Here is a 20,556-nt window from a genome sequence, read left to right as displayed (position 1 = left end):
TGTAAGCACTGCTCAGCAATAACAAAAACATCCTTGTATTATCAGCACTCTTTCAGCACAAATCCAAAACATAGTCCCATACAAGCTACTGTGGAAAAAAATAACTCTATTCCAGTCAAACCCAGCACACTGTCAAATGCAGAATGCCATCCTTTCATGTGGTCTTTATTTCTAACCTGGATACATTATACTGCCAGTTAAATTCAGTCATGATGTAATTCTGCTCTTCTAGTGAAGTTTAACCAGAGATGATGTGGTGCCTATGAAGATTTCATTATTTTCCATCTGCCAGCATGATCATTCATCTCTCTTCAATCAAAAGCTTTCGACACACTTGTAATGCACAGGGAACACAAATAATAGCTTCTGACATAAATCACACCAACTAGTCTTTAGTTCAGGATTCCACTTCTTACTATGGCAAATTACTAAAAGTTTCATGTTCACACACAGGAAAATTCTTATTATTACAGCCTAACATTTCCAGAACAATGTGTTTCCTAACCTAGATCCTTATACCTATCTTTCCAAAGACACCCGAGTTCCCCTTTCCAAGAGGCACTGTCATCATTTCCAAAACCATTGCTACCTGCACCCCAGGTGCCTACGTGCCTCACGCTCCTCCTTAGGTGAGGTGGGAGGGCCACACACAGATGCAAAACACTGCTCGAATCTGATCCCGCCCCACAACTCAGACCCCACCTGACGTTTCTTTGCCTAGCACATCAGCATTACTATTTTCCAGGTATTCCAGATAAAACTGTATGCCCTTTTCCTGAGTAGCGTGTCGGATGATATGATCTAAAGGCCCTTTTCTGACTTAAAATCTGTGAACGTCTTATGCACATAGAGCATAAGATCCTTTTCTATGATGCCTCGATCGCAGTGCTGCATTTCTCTGCCAACCCATGGTATATCTGGATACAGCTGGTTCCAGTGCCACCTCCCCTCATACAACACATGGTCAAGGCGTGTTGTCTGAAGACCTCATCCGAAGTCCAGCACAATGACATGGAGCCATTCCATTCATTTCTGTGGGTTTCAATACTTACAGTCATCTCTTCCCGCCACCCAAATCCATTTATTAGAACTTCCTCCTGCTGACCCAAACCCACCACATGGATTTGCTCAGGTTTTCCTATTTTGCCTAGATTTTCAGGTGTGTCCAAAAACTTTAAGGACCATACTCAGACCAGCAAGTGTAAATGTCCTTTTTTTTCCCCTCTTAATGAACTTTAAAGTAATACAATGCTCTTTCTTTTCAATTTAGACTCCAGAGTAGGCACCAGAGTCTGAATACACTTCTGGGTGGCTCAGTTTTTTATTATGCTGCTTGAGTCACACAGAAATGCCCTGGTTTTCAGGAAATGAGTGAGAACCATGCTGGAAATGAAGATCCTCCCAGTGTTTTGTAACAGAATAATTGCAATTTCAGGTATCTGAAATCTCCGGATATGCCTGAAAAATCACATTCTAAATAACTCTGCATTTTTTAAAATTTCACCTATGTTATTGATTATCCCATTTCTGCCAGCTTTATGATTTTTGCATTAATTTCTTCATCTTACTCCCAAGTCATTATTCAGAATATAGAGGGGCTTAGTACCCAAAAAAGAGCTTTTCCACTTGGATTGACTCTTACCAGAAAATGCTGCTGAAAGGTACCAAAGGTTTTCCATCAAAACAGGTAGCTCCCTTCTTTGGGGAGGATGCTACATGGGGAGAACTGTTACTGTTTGGGCAGACAGTAACTCCTACTGCCCAAATGTACTCTCTGATAAATCTGTGGAAGTTTTATAACTGTTCCATTTGTACTGTTTTATTATTGTGTTTTATTACCTATCCTAATGCTTTTGCTTTCTACCTGCACTTCAGAAGAGATGGATGGTGCATATCACCTACAGTATAAAAAGGTGGTTTTCCCCCTATAGTCAATTTTCAACTAATTTAATATACCTGCTTTTCTATTGCCTTACAAGGCTGAGTGATATAATTCTTTTGAATAAGGAAGACAGTTGCAGAGCACGAATAAACACTATGAAGCTTTCCAAGGGGATAATACTGTCCAATGGCAGCTTTAATATTTCTTTTTTTTTCTTCTTTTGCTCCTGTCTGATGTCTATTTTTATTCAGTAATTTTATTTGAGAAACAAAATGAGAAAAGAACATTGCTATTCCTGGAGACCTTCCAATATGTTTCAGGAGCAGAAGGCTTGGATGAGAGATACGCAGCATCTCCCTCAAAAGACCATTTTATGGTGACAGCCAACAGTATCGCAACAGTGTTAGGAGTGTGATATTGGAGTGTCATTTACTTCATTCTGTGACCAACCTTTGGACCAGAATCACATGAATAGACACAGATTCTAATAAATATAGTTTAAAAAAAACTCCAATAAACAACTTTGTCAATCCTGGCCGAGGCACCCATCTCCCTTGGCTCAGGCTGAGATGTGCAGTACAAATATAATGCTGAAGTGCAATATAAAAGAGTGATTCATTGGAGGAAACTTAAAAACCTCTGACAGCCAGGTGATTCATACCTTGAGTGCTAATGGTGCTTTGCAGCAACCTCAATTTACTGATTTTGCATTGTCATATCAAGCGATTTACAAGAGCCCGCATGCACTCATGTGTTTATATGTGTGCACTCAGGTGCAACTCAGCTGAAGTTAAATAACTCTATCTTTAATGGGGTCTCTCTTTGAAGATAAGAAGCCAAATAGCATCTTTGCTATCTAAGATCCATAATTAAGGGGGTACTAGGAATCACTCGGGATAATAAAATATACATTGCAGTGCATCTTCTCTGAGCTCTCTTAGACCTTGAAAAGCTAAGGACAAGGTTCTGGTAGAAAACTACTTGGCTGTAAACATGAATGATGGTTTTGATGAGAAATGCACCCCGTTCCTCTTGAGGATAAACCCATAAAAAGGCACCTTTACACTTTGCACCCCTGGATTTCAGTGACAGCTGGGTACCTACGCATCTTTGATGACTTGGCCATTAATGTCTTTCAGAAAGGTCAATTCTCACAGACTTCAGTCAAGGGTGAATTTCCATTGGCCATGTGGATGGGTTTTCAGTTCTCAGAAAGTTTACTTCCTTCCAGCAGAGGAGTAGATAAATAAATATTAGCGAGGGGCTGGGATATTTTGTGTTTTTCTGCTAAAGAGAGTCACTTGCAAACTCTACCAAGAAATATTTAGAACCGCTGGCTTTGTGGTTCACTTGTTTTCTCCATTTTTGTCCTTTTATGCAAATCTCTTTGCTGCAGAGGATGCATCACATGCCAATGCAAATACAGGGCCAGCACCTGCTATTTAGCCTCTTGAACCGAAGCTTGTGAAAATTGATGCTACATTGGTCAGAAGGCATGAAAGCAGCAAACTGTGCTCTGGAAATCAGGCATCATCAGACAGATAGTGTGATAGGGTTTGTGGAATGACATTGTTAGGAACTAGAGGCTAACAGACCGTTGCACTAAAGTTATGTTTGAAAGTGCATCACCACCTACAAGCCAGGATATACAGCCACAGTACCCCAAGAACACCTATTTAACAGCGAGGTACATCGTTTATTTACTGCCGAAGACAAAGCTACAAAAGTTTCCCCTCATCCTGCAGTGTTATCCTGTTCAAAAATCCCTGGCTGCCTTAACAGTGTAGCTGTCTTAGCTGAGCAGTATTTCACTTCCACATTTCAAGATATTTCACCCATCACTAAAGGGGAATCATTCATAGATCCTACTGGTACCTGGAGCAACCTTAGGCATTTGCCTTTACTGTCCTGGAACACTGTATAACATGATACCACTGCAGGAGTGGGTGCTCTGTGCCCCTATATATTATTATGTGTCCTTCCCAGCAGATTTCAGCATCTCCAACTCTACTAAAGTCTGTGGGTTTCCAATGCTGTACTAGCGGGATAACCAAATTTAGCTTAGAAAGTAACAGGCCAAATTTAATCTGGATTGCACTTGTTAACACAGAGGATGAATTTGTCCTGTTTTCCCTCACTGGCTTTCACTGATGTCCTTTTCTTTTTTAGTCATCACCACTACAGTATCTGGTTGTCTATTTACAAGGAAGTTTAGCACAAGTGTTTCACAGTTTGAAGAGCTGACCATGCACATCCATGTACAACCACAGAAGCCTACAAGCTCACAGAGGGTCATGCCCTCCTCATGACAACAAGCGTGATGCAACATCCTTAAAACTACACCACCATTATTCTCTCAAAAGTCATCTTCATTGCAGAGGTATCTATCTGCTTAGCCATAAGCAACATATGTTGAAGCATCTTTTCAAGAACAGTAGATACTGCAAGATCTTTGTAGTTTGGATTTTCCTGCATTTCAGAATTGTCACATTGTCAAGGAGGGTTGAAGAGCAATGATAGGGCACCTCCATGTTCAGCTTCCCAAAAGGTGGGTTTGCTGCTCGGCAGGACTGACTGCTTTAAGGGGTCAAGTGAACTTTCACAGGCAAAACTGTGTAAATCTTTCCCTTGCAATTAATTTCCAGTACAAACCAGGGTGAGTGAGAACCACAGCTGCTAGTGGCTGTCCAAGGTTTTGCATGGACCAGGCGGGACCCAGCAGGTGAGGATCCATCTCATCCAACCTGTCAGGCATGAGTGACAGATTTCCCGAGGAAGCCCTGACCAAGGCTGTTATGCTCTTGTCTCATCTTTAAGGAGAGGAGGCTGCTTCCCTTTGTCTCTGATTAAAATAGAGTGTGCCTGTTTCCACGGTGATAAGAGATGCCCTGAAAAACACTATTTTGGAAATCTATAGAAGCTTTTGTAGTGCTGTGCTCCAGTGATTTTATTAAAATATAGTAGTAATAATAGTAAGATGTCCACACCCTTTAATGTCAGGGGTGTAACAAAGAATTGCATTAAAATAGAAAGGTATTACAACTGGTTTGGGAGCCCCACAAGCCCAAATCAGAGGAAACTAGAGAATTAAACTCAATAAATAACTCTACCTGCTTTCTGTGTGCTGATATTCTTCCCAAGACATCTCTTGTTGCTCTCTACTGAAGGGAAGATGTTGAGCTAGAGGGACCGTTGATAAGACCCTGTTCAGCCTCGCTGATGTCCTTGTATCAGCGAACCAGGAATAGCTGAGACAAATGATACTCCTAGGCATTTTAATCATGTTACACGAGTTAACTGGCTTGCACTGATGTGAATCAAAAGAGCACACGCTTCTAACCATGAAAATTTTCAGAAACAGCCAAGTGTCTTCAGAGCTGGACTGTCCAGAAAGCAAGGAGTCACATCACATAAAAAATTCAGGGTTAGGAATGGCTGGTCCTTTCCCACTGGAATGAAGTAGGAATACATCCAGTTAAAAAAATCTCATTTAGGTTCCATGAGAAACCCCACAGCTGGGTGATGGTCCCAGGCTAGGACAGAGAAGAGGCTTGTGGACAGGATAGAAATGAGCATTAATTCACAAGCTGCAAACAATCCAGGGCAGGAAGGTGAATACAAACACCCTCTATGGGCACATCCTAACATCGTGCTTTCGGCAGCTTTGGCGTGACTGCTTTCTTTCTATGCCTCTGCCTAGAACTTGCATCCTGCATCCGAGATGTCTTTCTGCCACATTTCTATGAAATATTTCAATGAAAATTTCACCTAACATCTCCAGACTTTCATGGGCAGGAGTTACAGTCACCAAACTCAAAGCCTAGGTCATCTCTGACCACAGAGCTCTGGAGATCACAGCTCTGGGACGCTACGGAGAATAAGAAGAGGTTACTCTGTGCAACAGGAAGACAGAGCTCCGGGGTGATTTACTGTACTGAACTGTAGCTGCACCGAGTATAAAATGAAACAGAATTTGCATAGCTCTCTGTTTTACAGAAAGACAGTGACGGCGGGGGGGAGGGGGGGACACGACACACAAATGATCTTGGTAACTTCACCTGCTGACATCAGAAACCTCCAATGCAGCATACAAGACTGCATCGCAAAATCCCTGATCAAGAACATGAAGCTCCTTCCCCTCTTCACAGCTGCATCCTGCTTCACGCCCCCAGGTCCCTGTTTCTTTGTACTACAAGTGATGAAGTTTTTTTTCCAGATCACATGAGCCAGGATGAACGGGGAAAATCCTGCCAGGAACAGAGATGGGCTGCAACTTGAACCTGATCAAGGGGAGATACAGAGCAGTACCCTGAGGGCTATATAAGAATGAGCTCAGCACAAGAGCAAACACTTTTTCAGGTGAAGGACTCTCATGAATCAGCCATGCATGTGAATGAAGGCACCGTTTCAAGGAGGCTTGGAGCCACTAGCAAAACATGTTTGTATTTCATCATCGCTACCCTTGGTGTGTTACTCATCTTTGCGTTAGCCACCATCATGGTCTTAGTCGTTCAGAGGATGGTAAGCAATTTCTTACTTTATTCATTGGCTTTTTCTTTCTTTCTTTTTTTTTCTTTTTAAACTAATGCTTTCCAAAAATTATCCTATGGCCAGAAAATCAGTTGCTTCCTCCTGTTATAAATGCACACATGTGAATTAGAGGAGAGAAAGATGAAACCAAGAGGGAGAGGAATAAACTTTCCAAAAAAGACAGCCTTTCTCCATGGGCAGCCTTAACTTCTGGCACACCATTTCTACCCTGTAAATGGAAGTGAAAAGCTCATAATCCAAGATGCAAGCCACCCTCTGTCCTGCTTAGGAAGAGTGGTGGAGAGAAGAGATCAGTGCCTCAGTGTCTGCTACTTGGTTTTATATGTGTCTCCTGTTGCTTCTACAAAGAGTGACCACTGTCCACGATGGTCTGGTCTGGTAGTGTCTACGTGTGTTCCTCTGAAATACTGATGAATTTTAGTAACGGACATAACACAAGACACCTCTGTGAGTGACACTGCGTCGTGCTGCCTGCTGGGATACACCGTGAGGCGGTGAAACAGAGCTCTCTTGTGAGCATGGGATGGGGGCAAAGTAGCTCACTGGCCCTCTCTTTTTTGTCAGTCCTGTTCTTGGGTGTGCTTTTTAATGCAAAAGTAGAGCTATAGCAAGGATGACTGAAGGATATAAGTGAGGAAAGCTCTGACAAAAACAACTGTTCTCTCTGGCTACAGGTATTTTTTCCTTCTTAAAATAAAGAGGATTGCTCTCAAGTGGATCTGGGGTTGAATGGAGAAGCAGTGAGAGTTACAGCCAGGGCAGAGCTACAGGTGGTGGTGAATATAAAAAGTGCATTTCTAATCTTACCAGGAACATTGCCATGAACTTTACTGAGGTAAAATGACAGGTTAGAAGTTTTATAGGCTTTGAAATCTAGGCACTGAAGTATCTCCACTACTATTCATAGAATGAAAGCACCAGCATGAGGCTGCTGGAGGAAGTTGGCCATGGAAAACAAAATATGATCTTTCAGCTCAATATTTTCTCTTACTAAATTTACCCCGTGCAATTTCTGTGTCTGTGTATGCACATTACCAGAAATTAAACCATGAAGGCTTGACTGATACATCTTTAAGTTGCACCAGAGAGGAGTCATTTACCTGAAATCAGCGTTCTTCCAAAAGAGAAGCAACTTGGGCACAGTTAGAATGAGACATGGGGGTTTTCAAGTGATAAATAGTGGGACATTAAGGGAGATCTTTAAAATAACAGCCTGCGTAATTACAGAATTGCCACAGCTTTCCTATATAATGAGGCTTTCATTTGTACTTATTATGAAAGTAAGCATTAAATTACTTCCCCATCAGGATAAACGCAGCTGCACTGGTTGCCAGAGGAACAATATTACTGAAAGAGCCAAGGTTTTCATTTAAAAGAGTAATGGCATTATTGCAGCTGCTTTGGAAACAAGCTTGGCTGAAGGAGAACATAGGAAGCTGAGGTGTGCAAGAAACACAAATAAAATCGAGCAGCAATTTTACACTGCAAGAGGAAATTTGGCAGTAAAAGCCGAACTTCTGTTCTTGTTCTCAGGGAGCTGAAAGACCCCCGCTTCAGAAGCAGCATAGTCATTCTCCATCTGTGGCTGGTCTTGAATTTCCAGACCAGGGAACAAGTGTTCATTCGGTGACACAAATTCCTCAAGAAACTCCAGGTCTTGCTCCAAAAACACTTTAGCTCATGGTCACACTGTGAGTATAAGGCTCAGCACAAACTCCTTTGGTAAATACAGTTGTGGCTGGGCTGAGTATCTTGTAGCATTGCCTTCAGCAGCTCCAGGACAGGAGGTCTGGAAGGCCCTTGTACTTGGAGCCTTGTGGCTATTGAGTCCTGTTGCTGTAGGGAGTAGAACACCATCAGTTGGCTTAATTACTTTCTTTGTAACTTCTCAAGAGACGACCAACATTTTGGGTGATCAGCCTCTTGGGATGATCTGGTTTTCTCTCCAGATGTTGTCAGCTGGATTATGTGAGTGACAACTTCACGATAGAAACTTGTATTTTCCTCTGTCCAAAGGAGTGCATGTCCTTAGGACAATGCAGGCCTTGTGACCCATGTCTCGGCTACCACTGCATTAAGAGGAGGCTTCTGGTGGCAAGCAGATCACAGAGTCCCCTAGCCCCATTGCAGGTACATGGAAATTGGCTGCTTTTCTTCCTTTTGATGAATTTACACTTGCCTAGTTTAAGATGAAGGAAGACGCATTGGAAAGGGCAAATCAAACTGTGTAGAAACAAGACATTTGGTCATCCAGAATCCAGGTGCTCTGAATAAGGGAAATCCAACATGAAAGACCAAAATAAAAAAGCAACTATGATTCCAAAGCTGCTCCTCTGACTCTAAGAGCACTTCTAATACACATTATCCACACGCTCCTCCTGGCATTTTCCAACACCACAAGAAATTTCCTTCACGCCTTGTTTTCAAGAAGGGTGGCACAGCACATTAGTGTCAGACCTGGGAAGTGTAATTTTTTGGAACTAAACTATGTTTTGGGGAACTAACTACATGCAGTGCTGAAGTCAGTTCATTTCTTCAGCTTTCATCTGCAGAAACCCTTGGCTTCAGGCCATTTGCTTGTCTCAGTCTTCCACAAGTGACTTTATTTTTCTCTGGAATAAGAACAGTCACTTTATGGTGGTCTGTAGCCTTCATTTTTCTTCTTAAGACTATTATAAGAGTGCTAAAACCTCCAGCCTTCTGCCTGCTGCATTTCACTGCTGCTGGTTATATGTATATATACACATCTACGTAGATACTGATGTAAAGAGAGAGAGAGATGTAAAATCAGTGAAAGCGTATGGGACAGAAAGGACTAGACAAATGTAATTTTAAGAGACACAGACCCTAGCAAATCTTATGCTGTACTGCAAGGTATGCTCTATCAGACAACTAGGCCACCTACCTCTAGGAACAAATTCTGCATGAAAGTCCAAGTCCATAGTCTGGGATGGTCCATCACTGCTCTGAATTTTGTAGACTTCACATTTTTAACCTCCATACTGCGCGGGCAAATCTTTTCATCAGAATTAAGGCACCAATGTGGCAAATTGTAAGACTCGGTGCAGATATCTATGGTTGCTGCTCTAGTCTTCAAGGCTACTAGAGTCAAAAATGTAAAACCCCTTTAGCAGTGGGACTGCCGTAACCAGGACTCACTTCTTCAGCACCTAGCACGTTCATGCACTATCTATTTGGCGATTTATGTCTGCTTAAAAGTAATCTTGCCACAGACTGCCCCAGTTGATTCCTATTGGCCCCCTCTGGTGGACAGCACCGACAAAAATTAAAAGGGAAAAAAAAAAAACAACAAACCACTGAAAATTGCCCTGAAAGCACATTTCCCACTTGTTGAACACCACAGGAAAACCGCTGAGGCATTTTAGAAGAAAACTGTGCTGTTCCAACTCTTGCCATCGGTATTCTGTACAGTGACAGTCACCTGCTGTCTCGAGGTGTCACTTTAATAGGTTTTGCAAGTACTGGAAAAACTGAATTTCACACGGAGCTCTGTTTCCTGTGATGCTCGTTATCAGATCAGCTGCGGGGACAGCACTCCGCCTTCTGGAGCTTTCACATCTAGTTTCTGCCTTTCCCTCTTGGCAACTCAGGGCCACCTACCTAAAGTGCCACTGCCTGCCTTCCCCCTCAGCCAGAGCTGGGTAACGATGGCTTGATGCTGAGCAGAAACCCGGGAAACCCTTGAGGCTTTTTTCCAAATTGCAAAACTTCCTCGGAGGGCAGCAGTCCAAAGAGCTCGTCCCCGCAGGGCTGCTCTGCGGACATGCTCTTGGGAGAGCCTTGGACTTGGCCAAGCTGACCCCAGGCCAGTTGCTGGGGGACTGTGGTTTCAGGGTATGTTTTCTTGGACTTTCTAGAGGCAGATACACACTTCAGAGACCCCTGGTTAAGTGAATGTTCACAGTTCTGACACAGGACATCAGAATGACCCTCTAGCAGCAACCAGTCTGTCTCAGCTTGGGAAATTCTATTGTAAAATGATTTAAAAAAAAAAAAAGAAAAAGAAAGAAATCACTTGCACTGCCACCTGATTATCATTTTCTCTAATGAAGCAAACTCAAATTATTCTGCTTGCTGAGTGAAGACTGAGATCCTTCAGCAGCAGCACCGAGATCACTCCAGACAGGGTGAAATTCATTGTCATTAATTCTTCCTGGGCCGGCACTGCAGAATTTAATCTCTTTGGGCTCCTACTGTGTGCCTCTTTGTATTCCAAATCACAGCATTACATGCAATATTTTTGCTGCTAGAAAAGAAAGAAGTGATGCCAGTAATATTTCAAAGCAAGCTCTAAAGTTTTATTTGAATATCTATTCAATTGTCACTAAAATAAATTGCATTAGTATCTGCTGGTTTTACCCACTGGGAGACTTCCCAGGTGAGAACACCATACATTAGAACATTTTAATTTTGTTTTTGTTGCCCTGACTACAAAGCAAGCTGTGAGCCATCAGTCTTGTCCTGCACGCCATCTCCAAGGGAGGGCTGCAAGGTGAACACCTCAGCAATGATAATGTCTCAATCACTTTACCGAACACTTCTCTACAGGCAGCAGTGGGTCTGCAGTCTGATTTCATTTAACATAACCTACCTGGGGACGGAGCATCCCCTTTCTCTCATGCAAAAACGCCTTTAATTCTCTGTAGAGGGCAGAAATGCTCATACATTGCATTGGAAAGTAATGCTTCCCTGTGCCCTGAGTGTACATGAGAGGCACAGCCCAGTGCAAGGGTCCAGGACGGCAGCTCAGAGGCTCTGGCAGATGGTCCTTGGGAGTGTTTTCAGCCGAGACTGTTCTCAGTCCCACATTTGATCATACATGTGCATAGGGTCCATGAGAGGTTGCAAGGTAGGATATAATGTAGATGACCAAAAAGCTTGGAAATGCCTGTTCTTTCAAACTACAGCTCTAGGTTCCCATCCTTCTCCTAACCCAGCAGCCTTCCTGTACAGCTTAGGAAGATCACCTGGAGAAATACTGTCTCAACAGATAACTTCTCCCCTGTGTTACCTAATTGCGGGGAGAGAAAGTGAACAGATCATATATTACAGATGCCCAAATGATGAAACACCTATGCCATCTCTGTCAGCAGGGCACAGCATGTTGGCATTAGACCAAAGGATAACATCGCTTTGCCAGGAGCAGATGCAGCTCTACCCTTCAGCCATGGTTGAAAACATGGTCACATTAAGCCAAAGTCTAATTAAAAGTATTCTTAAACATTTAAGGCTAGAACATTAAGTACCACAGACACAACATGACTTCTCTCACTGTCCAACCATCTTCCTTCTCCCCACACCACACGTTATCCCATTTACACACAGAAATGAAGTGCTTATGTTTTAAGACCACTATGGATGAAGCTGCCTCCCACCACATGCATGGTGTGCCTCCTTTCTCCCAGGAGATATTAGCTGCTCTGCTAAAGCTGGCACCAGATTCCCAAATTTCTTCTTTTTAGACAACCTGGTCGGTCATTGGAACAGGCTCCCCAGGGAAGCAATCACAGCACCAAGCCTGTCAGAGTTCAAGAAGTGTCTGGACAACGCTCCTAGTCATATGGCTTAGTTTTAGGTAGTTCTGCCAGGAGCAGGGAGTTCGACTTGATGATCCCTATGGGTCCCTTCCAACTCCAGATATTCTATGATTCTGTGCTAAACTGGGCTTGGCCTGGTTAGCCTGCAAAATTAGCCCAGGTAATTGGTATCCAGATAAGAGGAGCTGGTTTAGGCTAGCCTGAGCAAAAACTGGTCCCTGATACTGAAATCACTGTGGGACTGCCTGGTGTGTGTGAGTGAAGGGATGTGACACAGAGTTTCAAGCACTGAGGCACTCTCATTTTTTTTCCTTGGCTGTTGGGAGAATTTGTTTGCTTCTCAAGGGCACTGATGGATGTGTATGAGCTGTCAGTGACTTGACTTGTGTGGAAGCAATATGCAAGCAAGCACAGGCTTCAGGGTTGTATGTGTGGATGGAAGAGAGGTGTGATAAAACAGAAGCAAGACCACAGATGAATCCTACCATATTTCACACCTGAAGCTTGTTTCCTGGGAAGTTCTCAGGTCATGCTGATGGACAACAACTTCCCGTGCCATTTTGACCCTTGGGTTTACATCCCAGCAAGAAGTAGGAGGAGAGGTGAAGCAGACCATCTCTGTCACGCTCAGACCTGTGTTGGGGCTCTACAGCTTTTCTTTTCATCCAGCTACTGGCTTCCCAGGGACAGATGCTGGCTCTCAGGGGGGCTGTGTGAGAAATGTGGATTTCCTATGTTAGAAAAAAAGGACAGTGACGAGGGGTGACCGATGATGATATTTGGATGAATGCAGAGAGCTTGCTGGAGCTGTTTGCTCCACAGCAATCCCTTGCTGGTTTGTGATTCTCTATAGGAGTCATACATTCTGTAGTACCTGGTGCTGGCTCCCTCTGCATCAGGCCGTGTATTGCCTTCATGGTATCCAATGGAAACTTTTAAGACCCACTTTTAAAGCCGGATCATATTTGAACATGGGTGTGCTCCCAGAATAACCGTCCCTTCTCTTGCTTCTCTTTCAGGCAGCTGATCCTGCCACAGAGGGCATCGCGAAACCTATCAGGACAGGTAAGGCACCTAAACTGACTAAACTGGCATTTGTCTATAATGCAAATATTGCCTGGGATCACAAATAAGCCAGCTGTGTGCATCTTAACATTTCACACAAAGTCTCTTCTTGGTGAGAAGCCAAGGTAGAGAAAAAAAAGAAGAAGAAGAAAAAATAGCTTTCAAATTACTCGGTACCTCCGGAAACCAGCGCATGGCTGAGGAAATAACAAGTATGTCTGAATATGCCCTGAGGTGTCTTTGCAAGAGAGCCTTTTTGCCAGAGGATGTGAACGTCAGTCTGACTATTAGGTCTTATTTTAAGGGCTGGCTCTTGCACATGTGGGCGTAACGTCCCCGTGTTCACAAGGCATGGGTGCAAATGTGTTGGCACATATTTCAAAACAACTGACACTCCTCCTGTACTCCTCTGGCCTGGAGCAGTCATGTGGTTCCTACTGGTTTGTGGGGAAAAGGGAGGAGGGACAGGGTAGGTCTAGAAAGGACAAGTGGAGAACAGGAGCAAGGGGCACAGAGCAAGGAATTTTAATTTTACATTTTTTAATTATATTTTTTAAATTTTAATTCTTTAATTTACAGGCAGAGTATGAGCACAGTGAGCCCAATATAGGAAAAAACTCTCTAACTAAACTAGCAGAGACAGTGTACCAAGATTCTGCTTTTCTTAGCATAAATCAGGAGGAGCGCTATTTATTTCATTGACATTGCCTCCCCAGTTACACAGCCGTTAGCACCAAGTATTTTGACTTCTTGCAAATACAAGTTCATACTCAGTCAGAGGATAGGAGATATCATTGCCTCCCACTCTGCAGATGGGAAAAATGAAGCGCAGTGTTTATCTAGAAGCGATGGCAGAATGGGAATTTGAAGTTCAAGGCCCAGAGAGTCCTCATCACGTAACCATCTTTTCTGAAGCTGCGCTTTTGCGCACAGGTGACATAATGCACCATTTGGGCCACGCATATCCTATCTTGGATGATTTTTGAATCTGGGACTCCTCCATATTGGACTTGTTTCATAGCCCACAGGTCTCCAAGTAGTCCCTGCGTGTCACTATGTCCTTTCTGAGAACTTCACATCTTGCCCAGCCATAATTTTTTTTTTTTTTAATTCCCGTAACCTGGAGGGATTTTCTTTTCCCCTAGGACATCCTAAGCGCATGTTGCTGTCTCTCTATCGACCTAAGTAGCTCCTTAAGTCTTTTTAAGTCTTTCTTAGGTCATCTAGTTCTTTATTCTGTACCTGAAGCTCCTCAGAAATAAAGCAGGGTCTGAATATACAAGGTGCTCAAAAATGAGCTTTGGAAACCTAACAGACTGCAAAGCATCAGCCTGGATGATGATGGAGAGTCCCCAGCAGCTGCGAGGCGGTACGGCCCCAGAGCAGAACCTCTGCTCCTGCAAACCAGTGTAACCTCAGAGAAGTCACCAAACTGTGCCGGTTTTCATGGCTGAGATTTACCACCAGTTAGGAAGAGGTAGTGAAAGCTGTCAGTGTGGAGTCTAATGATTGACAGAGGAGGAGCCACAGAGACTCTATTTGTAGGTCAGTGGTATTGGAAAGCAAAGCATGAGCAACACTGGCATTCCCCAGGCAGAGAGGAGAGGCCTCACTAATCCAAAAGCACATTGCAATATATATAATATATATATTTATTTTTATTTTTATTTTTTTACTTCATATCAGGCAACCTTTGCCAATTGCTTTTTCTCCTCCGGTGCCAGGCAGGAGGAATATGCTCTCTCCAGGAATGTACAAGGTGCTGTTTCATTAGCCAGAAACCTTTTTGTCTGTGGGTCAATATCAATTACAGGCACCCTCTTGCTCCAAATTCTGCCGCTAAATCTGAGATGATGCCATTAGTGAAAGACAAAGGAGGGAATGATAGAGAAACCCCACAAGGCAGGAAGAGTGGCTGAAAGCTGTTTGTGAAGGATGTAAGCGTTCTGTCAGCCTACCCCTCGTTGCCTACCAGGCTCTATTGTACATCTCTGGCAGGGTAATAGAGCATTAGAGTGTGAGCAAATTACAATGGCCTTTTATTTTTCCCTTAGAATGCATAAAGCAGGGCTAATTGATTAATATATCCCAGCGGGAAATTTACTGAGGCCCCCTCGGCAGGGAGGTCTGTCATATGCTGCCAGGCACTGCTTGCTGACTTCTAAGCAGGGAGTTGCGGCCACTGCTGCAAGGTCCCATCCAGCAGCTGCAGAGCAGCAAGGAACAGAAACATAGGAAACATTTCAGGATGGGGACTGTGGTGAGGCTGAAGTTGCTGTGGATTTAGATTTGGTTCTGCCTCTCAGGCAGCTCAGATGCTGATAGTGTAATTTGGGTGTATTTTGTACCCACCTTGTCCACAACAGGGCTCCAAAGCTCTGTGAAGTAAAAATGGGCAAGAAAGCAAAAAATGAGGATGCCAGTTTGCCAGCTGGGTGCTCAGCCTTGCTCCAGCCCTGTGTCCGTACCTACTTGTGCAAAACATCTCAGCGAAGCTACTGGGGGATGCAGAACTGTGCTGGTGGGATCAGCTGGGCTTCACTCAGGCAGAGACAAGCATTGTAATGCAAATGGACAGTGGTCCAGACACGGCTACATCTCTGAATTAATTTTGTAATATTAAAGCAGGAAAAACACAATGATTTCATTTAGATTTCCAAAGAGATTATGTTCTATTATTAGCTGAACACCAGCAGACACTACAGCAGATTTATCGAAGGTTTACGTTCCCGACTCAGCTGTCAGTCCTCAATGGATGGGTTTGCAGGGACCTGCAAGCAGTAGCTGAGAGCAATGCAATGTCACCTAATTAAATGTTTGTGTGAAAACCGGTATCAATCTCCTCAAAACGTCTGTGCCATTGTCGGTGGAGTACATGAGCAACAGGGGGAAAGGATGAGATTCATCATGAACAAGGTGTTTGTGAAATGTTCTTTCCGTGGAACTATTTCTCTGTGGAAACTCATCCACATTTCATAAATATCAAACCATATATCAATATGGCCCAGAGAGTTATTATTGTTCGCTTCATTTTTTTCAAGGGAAACTAAGTCATGGAGAAATTTATGACCTGCCAATGTCTGGAAAGGTTTAGCCTGCATCATCTCCTCTCATTCCTCTCTGAGCTTCGTTTCCCTATACCGTATTTAATCCCTGACTGATGGCTTTTTTAGTTATTTTGAACTACAAGGACATGATACCAAAATCTGTTCTCATTTACAGAAGGAAAAACCTGCAGATACATGCACACATACACACACTTTATGTATATTTTTGTCCAGCAGTAAGATCCATTAGCAGTTGATGGACAGACCAGGAATGGAAATCCAGCACCCCATGCACAGTTTCAATGGGAAATAGGTTCCCAAATAAAAATCTGGCTCCGAGAACTTTAGGTAACACAGGTGACACTCACATCCCTTGCTACCCTAGAGTAAATCAGGCTGAAGGCAGAAAGGCCAACAAGCCTTTCCAGGCTTACAGAAATATCTCTGAGTGCGGTTTGGCCTTCTACAACTGAATCTGGTCTCTTCCAGCCTGGAACTGTCCCAGTGCAACACTATTGAGATTGCTGAGATGTTAGTCACAAATCCCACAGTGGTGGGTTCTTCAGAAATGGGTGTCTCATATTTAGACCATATAGATTTTTGGTTTTGCAGCTTCCGTACGTGCCTGTGTTGGTGTGCATATATGTGAAACTCCTGTCTGCTCTTGGGAGGGCAGGGTACATGAGCTGTGCGGCTCTGTTCAAAAAATTTTGGCAAGCCTGGGCTTGCAAATGCTAGAAAGAGTGCATGGCCATCCTCCTAGGCAAGCATCCGGAGGAAACTGCAGCCAGACAGGTTCCAGTTATTCATAACGGGGGCTGGTTGCTTATTAATTAATAACGAGATGAACGGTATTGCTACAAAACGCTGAATGTTAGATCTTCTGTCTCTCCAATACTTAAAACACAAGTTAGAGATCAATATATAATGAACAGCTCATGAAATTATGTGACCCATGCTATACTGACGAGCAGGCTAGAGGCTTGGATAGCTTTGGCCTTAAATTCTACAAGTTTTGCAGTAATCAGGTGTGCAGCAGCAAGGAGTTCATGAGAGGTTCCTCCTAAATTTGGAGGAAAGAATGGGATACTTCTAAAATTTGCATTTTTGGAAGGAGGTTAAATTGCCAGATGAGTTCAGTTCCCTTGCAATGCACAGAACAAGAGCAACAGCCTTTGGGCTCTCGAGGACCAAAGGCACTGGGTGCATGCGTGAGCGGCACAGCCACAAGCAGAGCCCAGGAGGGGACATCACCCACCTGGTACTCGTCACAGTGTCACCCAGCTGGGACAGTCCCTCAGTGCCAGCCGGCAGCCGTTTGCAGGACACCTAACTGGAAGGAGGGAGATACAGATAGCTACAGGGACTTCAGGTAGTGGCCACTGAGCAATAAAATTAGGCAAGTTCTGCTAACTCTAGCATGCTGACTGAGATGTATGAAATCACCTTGCCTAATTCTATAAGCACTTAAATCGGTGAGGATACGGAGGAATTGAAAGCTGTTTGTTGCCTGCCCACAATTCTTCACCTCTCAAGCTAAGTTCAGGTTTTTGACCTGCTCTTGTGCCTGTCCACACTCAGCCTCCAGCTAGTTGGAATGCCACATGCACTGCAGAGGGATATCGCTGGAAGAGGTGACTGGTACTAAGACAAGCCTCAAAAACCCCAGGCTTTCGATGCCTGGGTGGCAACACTTTGTGCTCTGACGTGCTGCTTTCAGCTCTTGGTTTCACTGCCCTTTGTCCATGCTCTCATTATACCTATCTCGGAGGTGGGGAAACTGAGGCAGCCAGCAGTGACAAGAGTTGACCAGGCAGAGTCACATCTCTTCAGACCTGGCTGGCAGCAGCCCGTATAGCCACATGTTCCACAGCCCTTGGCTGCCTCCTGGCAGGACACAGCCTCTTTAGGTCCTGCTGTGTTTTGCTGAGACATTTTGCACCACAGGTGAAAATCACGGGAATGTCAGTGAGGCCACAGCTCCACTAGGTCCCATTTCACAGTCCTGCAGCGTGTCCCCTTGGGCTCAGTGCGGAAAAGCTGTGTTAAGCTCATGGAAATAGTCTGACGCTTTTCCTCAGGACTGCGCCCTCTGGATGCTCATCTGGTGGGAAAAGGGATCAGGAAGACAAAAGTGAATTGTCTCCCTACAGCTTCTTTTGGACAAAAAACCTAAATGGCTTCCTACTAAGATTCCTTCCTCATCAGCAGGCTTCCTTCAAACAGCCTGATCTACAGCATCCATGCACAGGGCAGACAGTGAAACCAGTGTGGTCTCTTTGGTAGTTAGTCCCAAATGTGGCTTTGCTTTTTCTCCTTCTCAGTATTTTTAAGCTCCTGCTGACTTCAGTGGGATTAATTCTGATTTACACTGTTACTAGTGCAAAACCAATTAGGTGATGTGATTGGACATACCCATCAATCAGTCCTGAAACTCTAGTAATTTCAGTCTCTCCTGGCTTGAGCTGAGATATTTCAGATAAAAGAATTAACTTGAGAAATAAAACTAGAAAACAGCTACAAGCTGCCTCAGCAGAGTGAGAACCGGAAAAGTCTCTATAAAACAATTTTTTTTTCCATAACGTGCCTTCTCAGAAACACAGCTGATGTCACCAAATAAATGGTTTAAACACACACACACACACACACATAAAACTTGCTGACAGCAATAAATGCAAGTACAGCTTTGGCAATGCAAAGTGCAGCTAGATCAATGAGAGATGCCACGAATACCCTGAGACAGCTCATGACCGTCGGGGCTCCTGGCAGCACCAGGCTGTTTGTGTGCAGGCACAAGCGCTTTGCTTGCTTAGCAGATATCGTGGGGCTGCAGCTTCCAAACCCTGCTTGAGCAGCAGGGGATTTTCTGCTTTATAGGGTAAACTCCCTAAATGCCACCGAGTTTCTGTAAAAATATTCTCCCTTCTTGCAGGACACTTGTAATGTGAGTGGGCTCAGGGCGCTGACTATGCATTACCAAAGACTGTTGCTACAGCTTTACTTTGAAATAAGGGCCAGAAGGGTTTTCTCCTATCCTATGCCATATCTCCACATCTCTGTAGTGTCTGTGCACTCACTCAAATGCTATATTGACATGACTAAGATCAGAAAAGTAGGCTTTGGTTTTTCTTTGGGGATTTCCAGCACAGCCAAGGGACTTCGATACACGACTTACTCATTCTTGGAGTGCCATGAGCACCTGCTTCCCTCAAAAGGAGGGAACTACTTCAACTACTGAAATCAGAGAAGGACTGCAATTCTTTCAAGAAATCCACAGCCTCCTTCTCCGACAGTACGAGTGCAACGGGTGCAATATTAAAAATCACCAACCCATGGGACTTGTGCGTGGGACCAGTTTCTCCCTAATTCATTCATCCTCCTGACCAAGTACCTCTTAAAAATCAGGCCAAGCAGACACTGTAAGGGTATGGAGATTTGAATCTCCTGTACTCTTAGTTTCAGGAATCCTATGAAAGTTAAGATCCTTGACTCACTCTGTATTTAGTAAACTCCTTTTTCATGTAAGGAACAAGAAATATGTCATCTCATGCCATGGGGTAGTGTCAGAACTTAGTAGACTTTAGTTTTGTATATTAACAGGTCCTTCAGAGACCCTCATAGGATGAGTGATTCATACCACTTTTATAAACAGAGTCACAGGAAAACTTAAGTGGTTTGTGCACTCATGGAAAGGGTAGTATAATTTGGTAAGGCTTTAGTGAAACTCCTTCAAACTTTACTCCTGGTATTTAGCTGCAGAATAAAACACAGGAAATTGCCAATCTCCCATCTGAGCCCCTATGCACATCCTTTCCGCAGCCACAGCAGAGCTAGCAGATGTAAAGAAGGAGAGCCAATGCAATGAGAAATAGCCAGTTGCCTGCCTGGTTGCAGCCATGGGGACATACACTGTTTTTCCTGAATGTCTGTCTTGTCTGTGTATCCATGTGCCTGTGGGCTGCACAGGGCGGTACAAACACTGCTCTGTACAACCACAAAGTAAAGGAGGAATAGCCAGGGCCGTTCCATGAATGTCTGGCAAGGTGAGAGGAGGGGAAGCTTACACAGAGCAGATGGGAAGGTGAAATGTGGCTGGAAGGGAGATGAAATGCAAGGGGAAGCAGTGGGGTGCAGGGTCCAGGATGCAGGAAATGGCACACCAGGAGCCAGTGCTGGGATGCAAGGCCTGGGGTGCTGTCCCAGGAGGGGGTGCTGGGATGCAGTGCTCAGGATGCTGCCCAGGGATGCAGTGCGGGATGCAAGGCCTGGGGTGCTGTCCCAGGACGGGGTGCCGGGATGCAGTGCCCAGGATGCCATCCCGGGATGCAGTGCCGGGATGCAGTGCCCGGGATGCGGTGCCGGAATGCAGGGCCCGGGATGCTGTCCCGGAAGGGGGTGCTGGGATGCAGGGCCTGGGATGCCTTCCGCGATGCAGTGCCGGGATGCAGTGCCC

The 20,556-nt window shown here is 44.3% G+C and overlaps 1 protein-coding gene across 2 annotated transcripts in view; it reads left to right on the top strand.

Moving 5' to 3' along the window:
• Positions 1-5,978: 5,978 nt before the first annotated feature.
• TNFSF8 (TNF superfamily member 8) overlaps positions 5,979-20,556 on the top strand; it is a 17,901-nt gene continuing 3,323 nt past the window's right edge. For both annotated transcript variants that reach the window (XM_035892030.1, XM_009636450.2), the window contains exons 1-2: positions 5,979-6,403; positions 13,011-13,056. In XM_035892030.1, coding sequence (XP_035747923.1) covers positions 6,209-6,403; positions 13,011-13,056 — 241 coding nt within the window. In that variant the 5' untranslated portion in view covers positions 5,979-6,208. The remainder of the gene's footprint in view (positions 6,404-13,010; positions 13,057-20,556) is intronic.

Source organism: Egretta garzetta, unplaced genomic scaffold, assembly GCF_000687185.1.
Source record: "Egretta garzetta isolate BGI_Z169 unplaced genomic scaffold, ASM68718v1 scaffold344, whole genome shotgun sequence".
In the NCBI taxonomy this organism is placed as follows: Eukaryota; Metazoa; Chordata; class Aves; order Pelecaniformes; family Ardeidae; genus Egretta; species Egretta garzetta.
The sequence above is the reverse complement of the archived record's forward strand: the minus strand, read 5'-3'. Positions and strand labels throughout refer to the sequence as shown.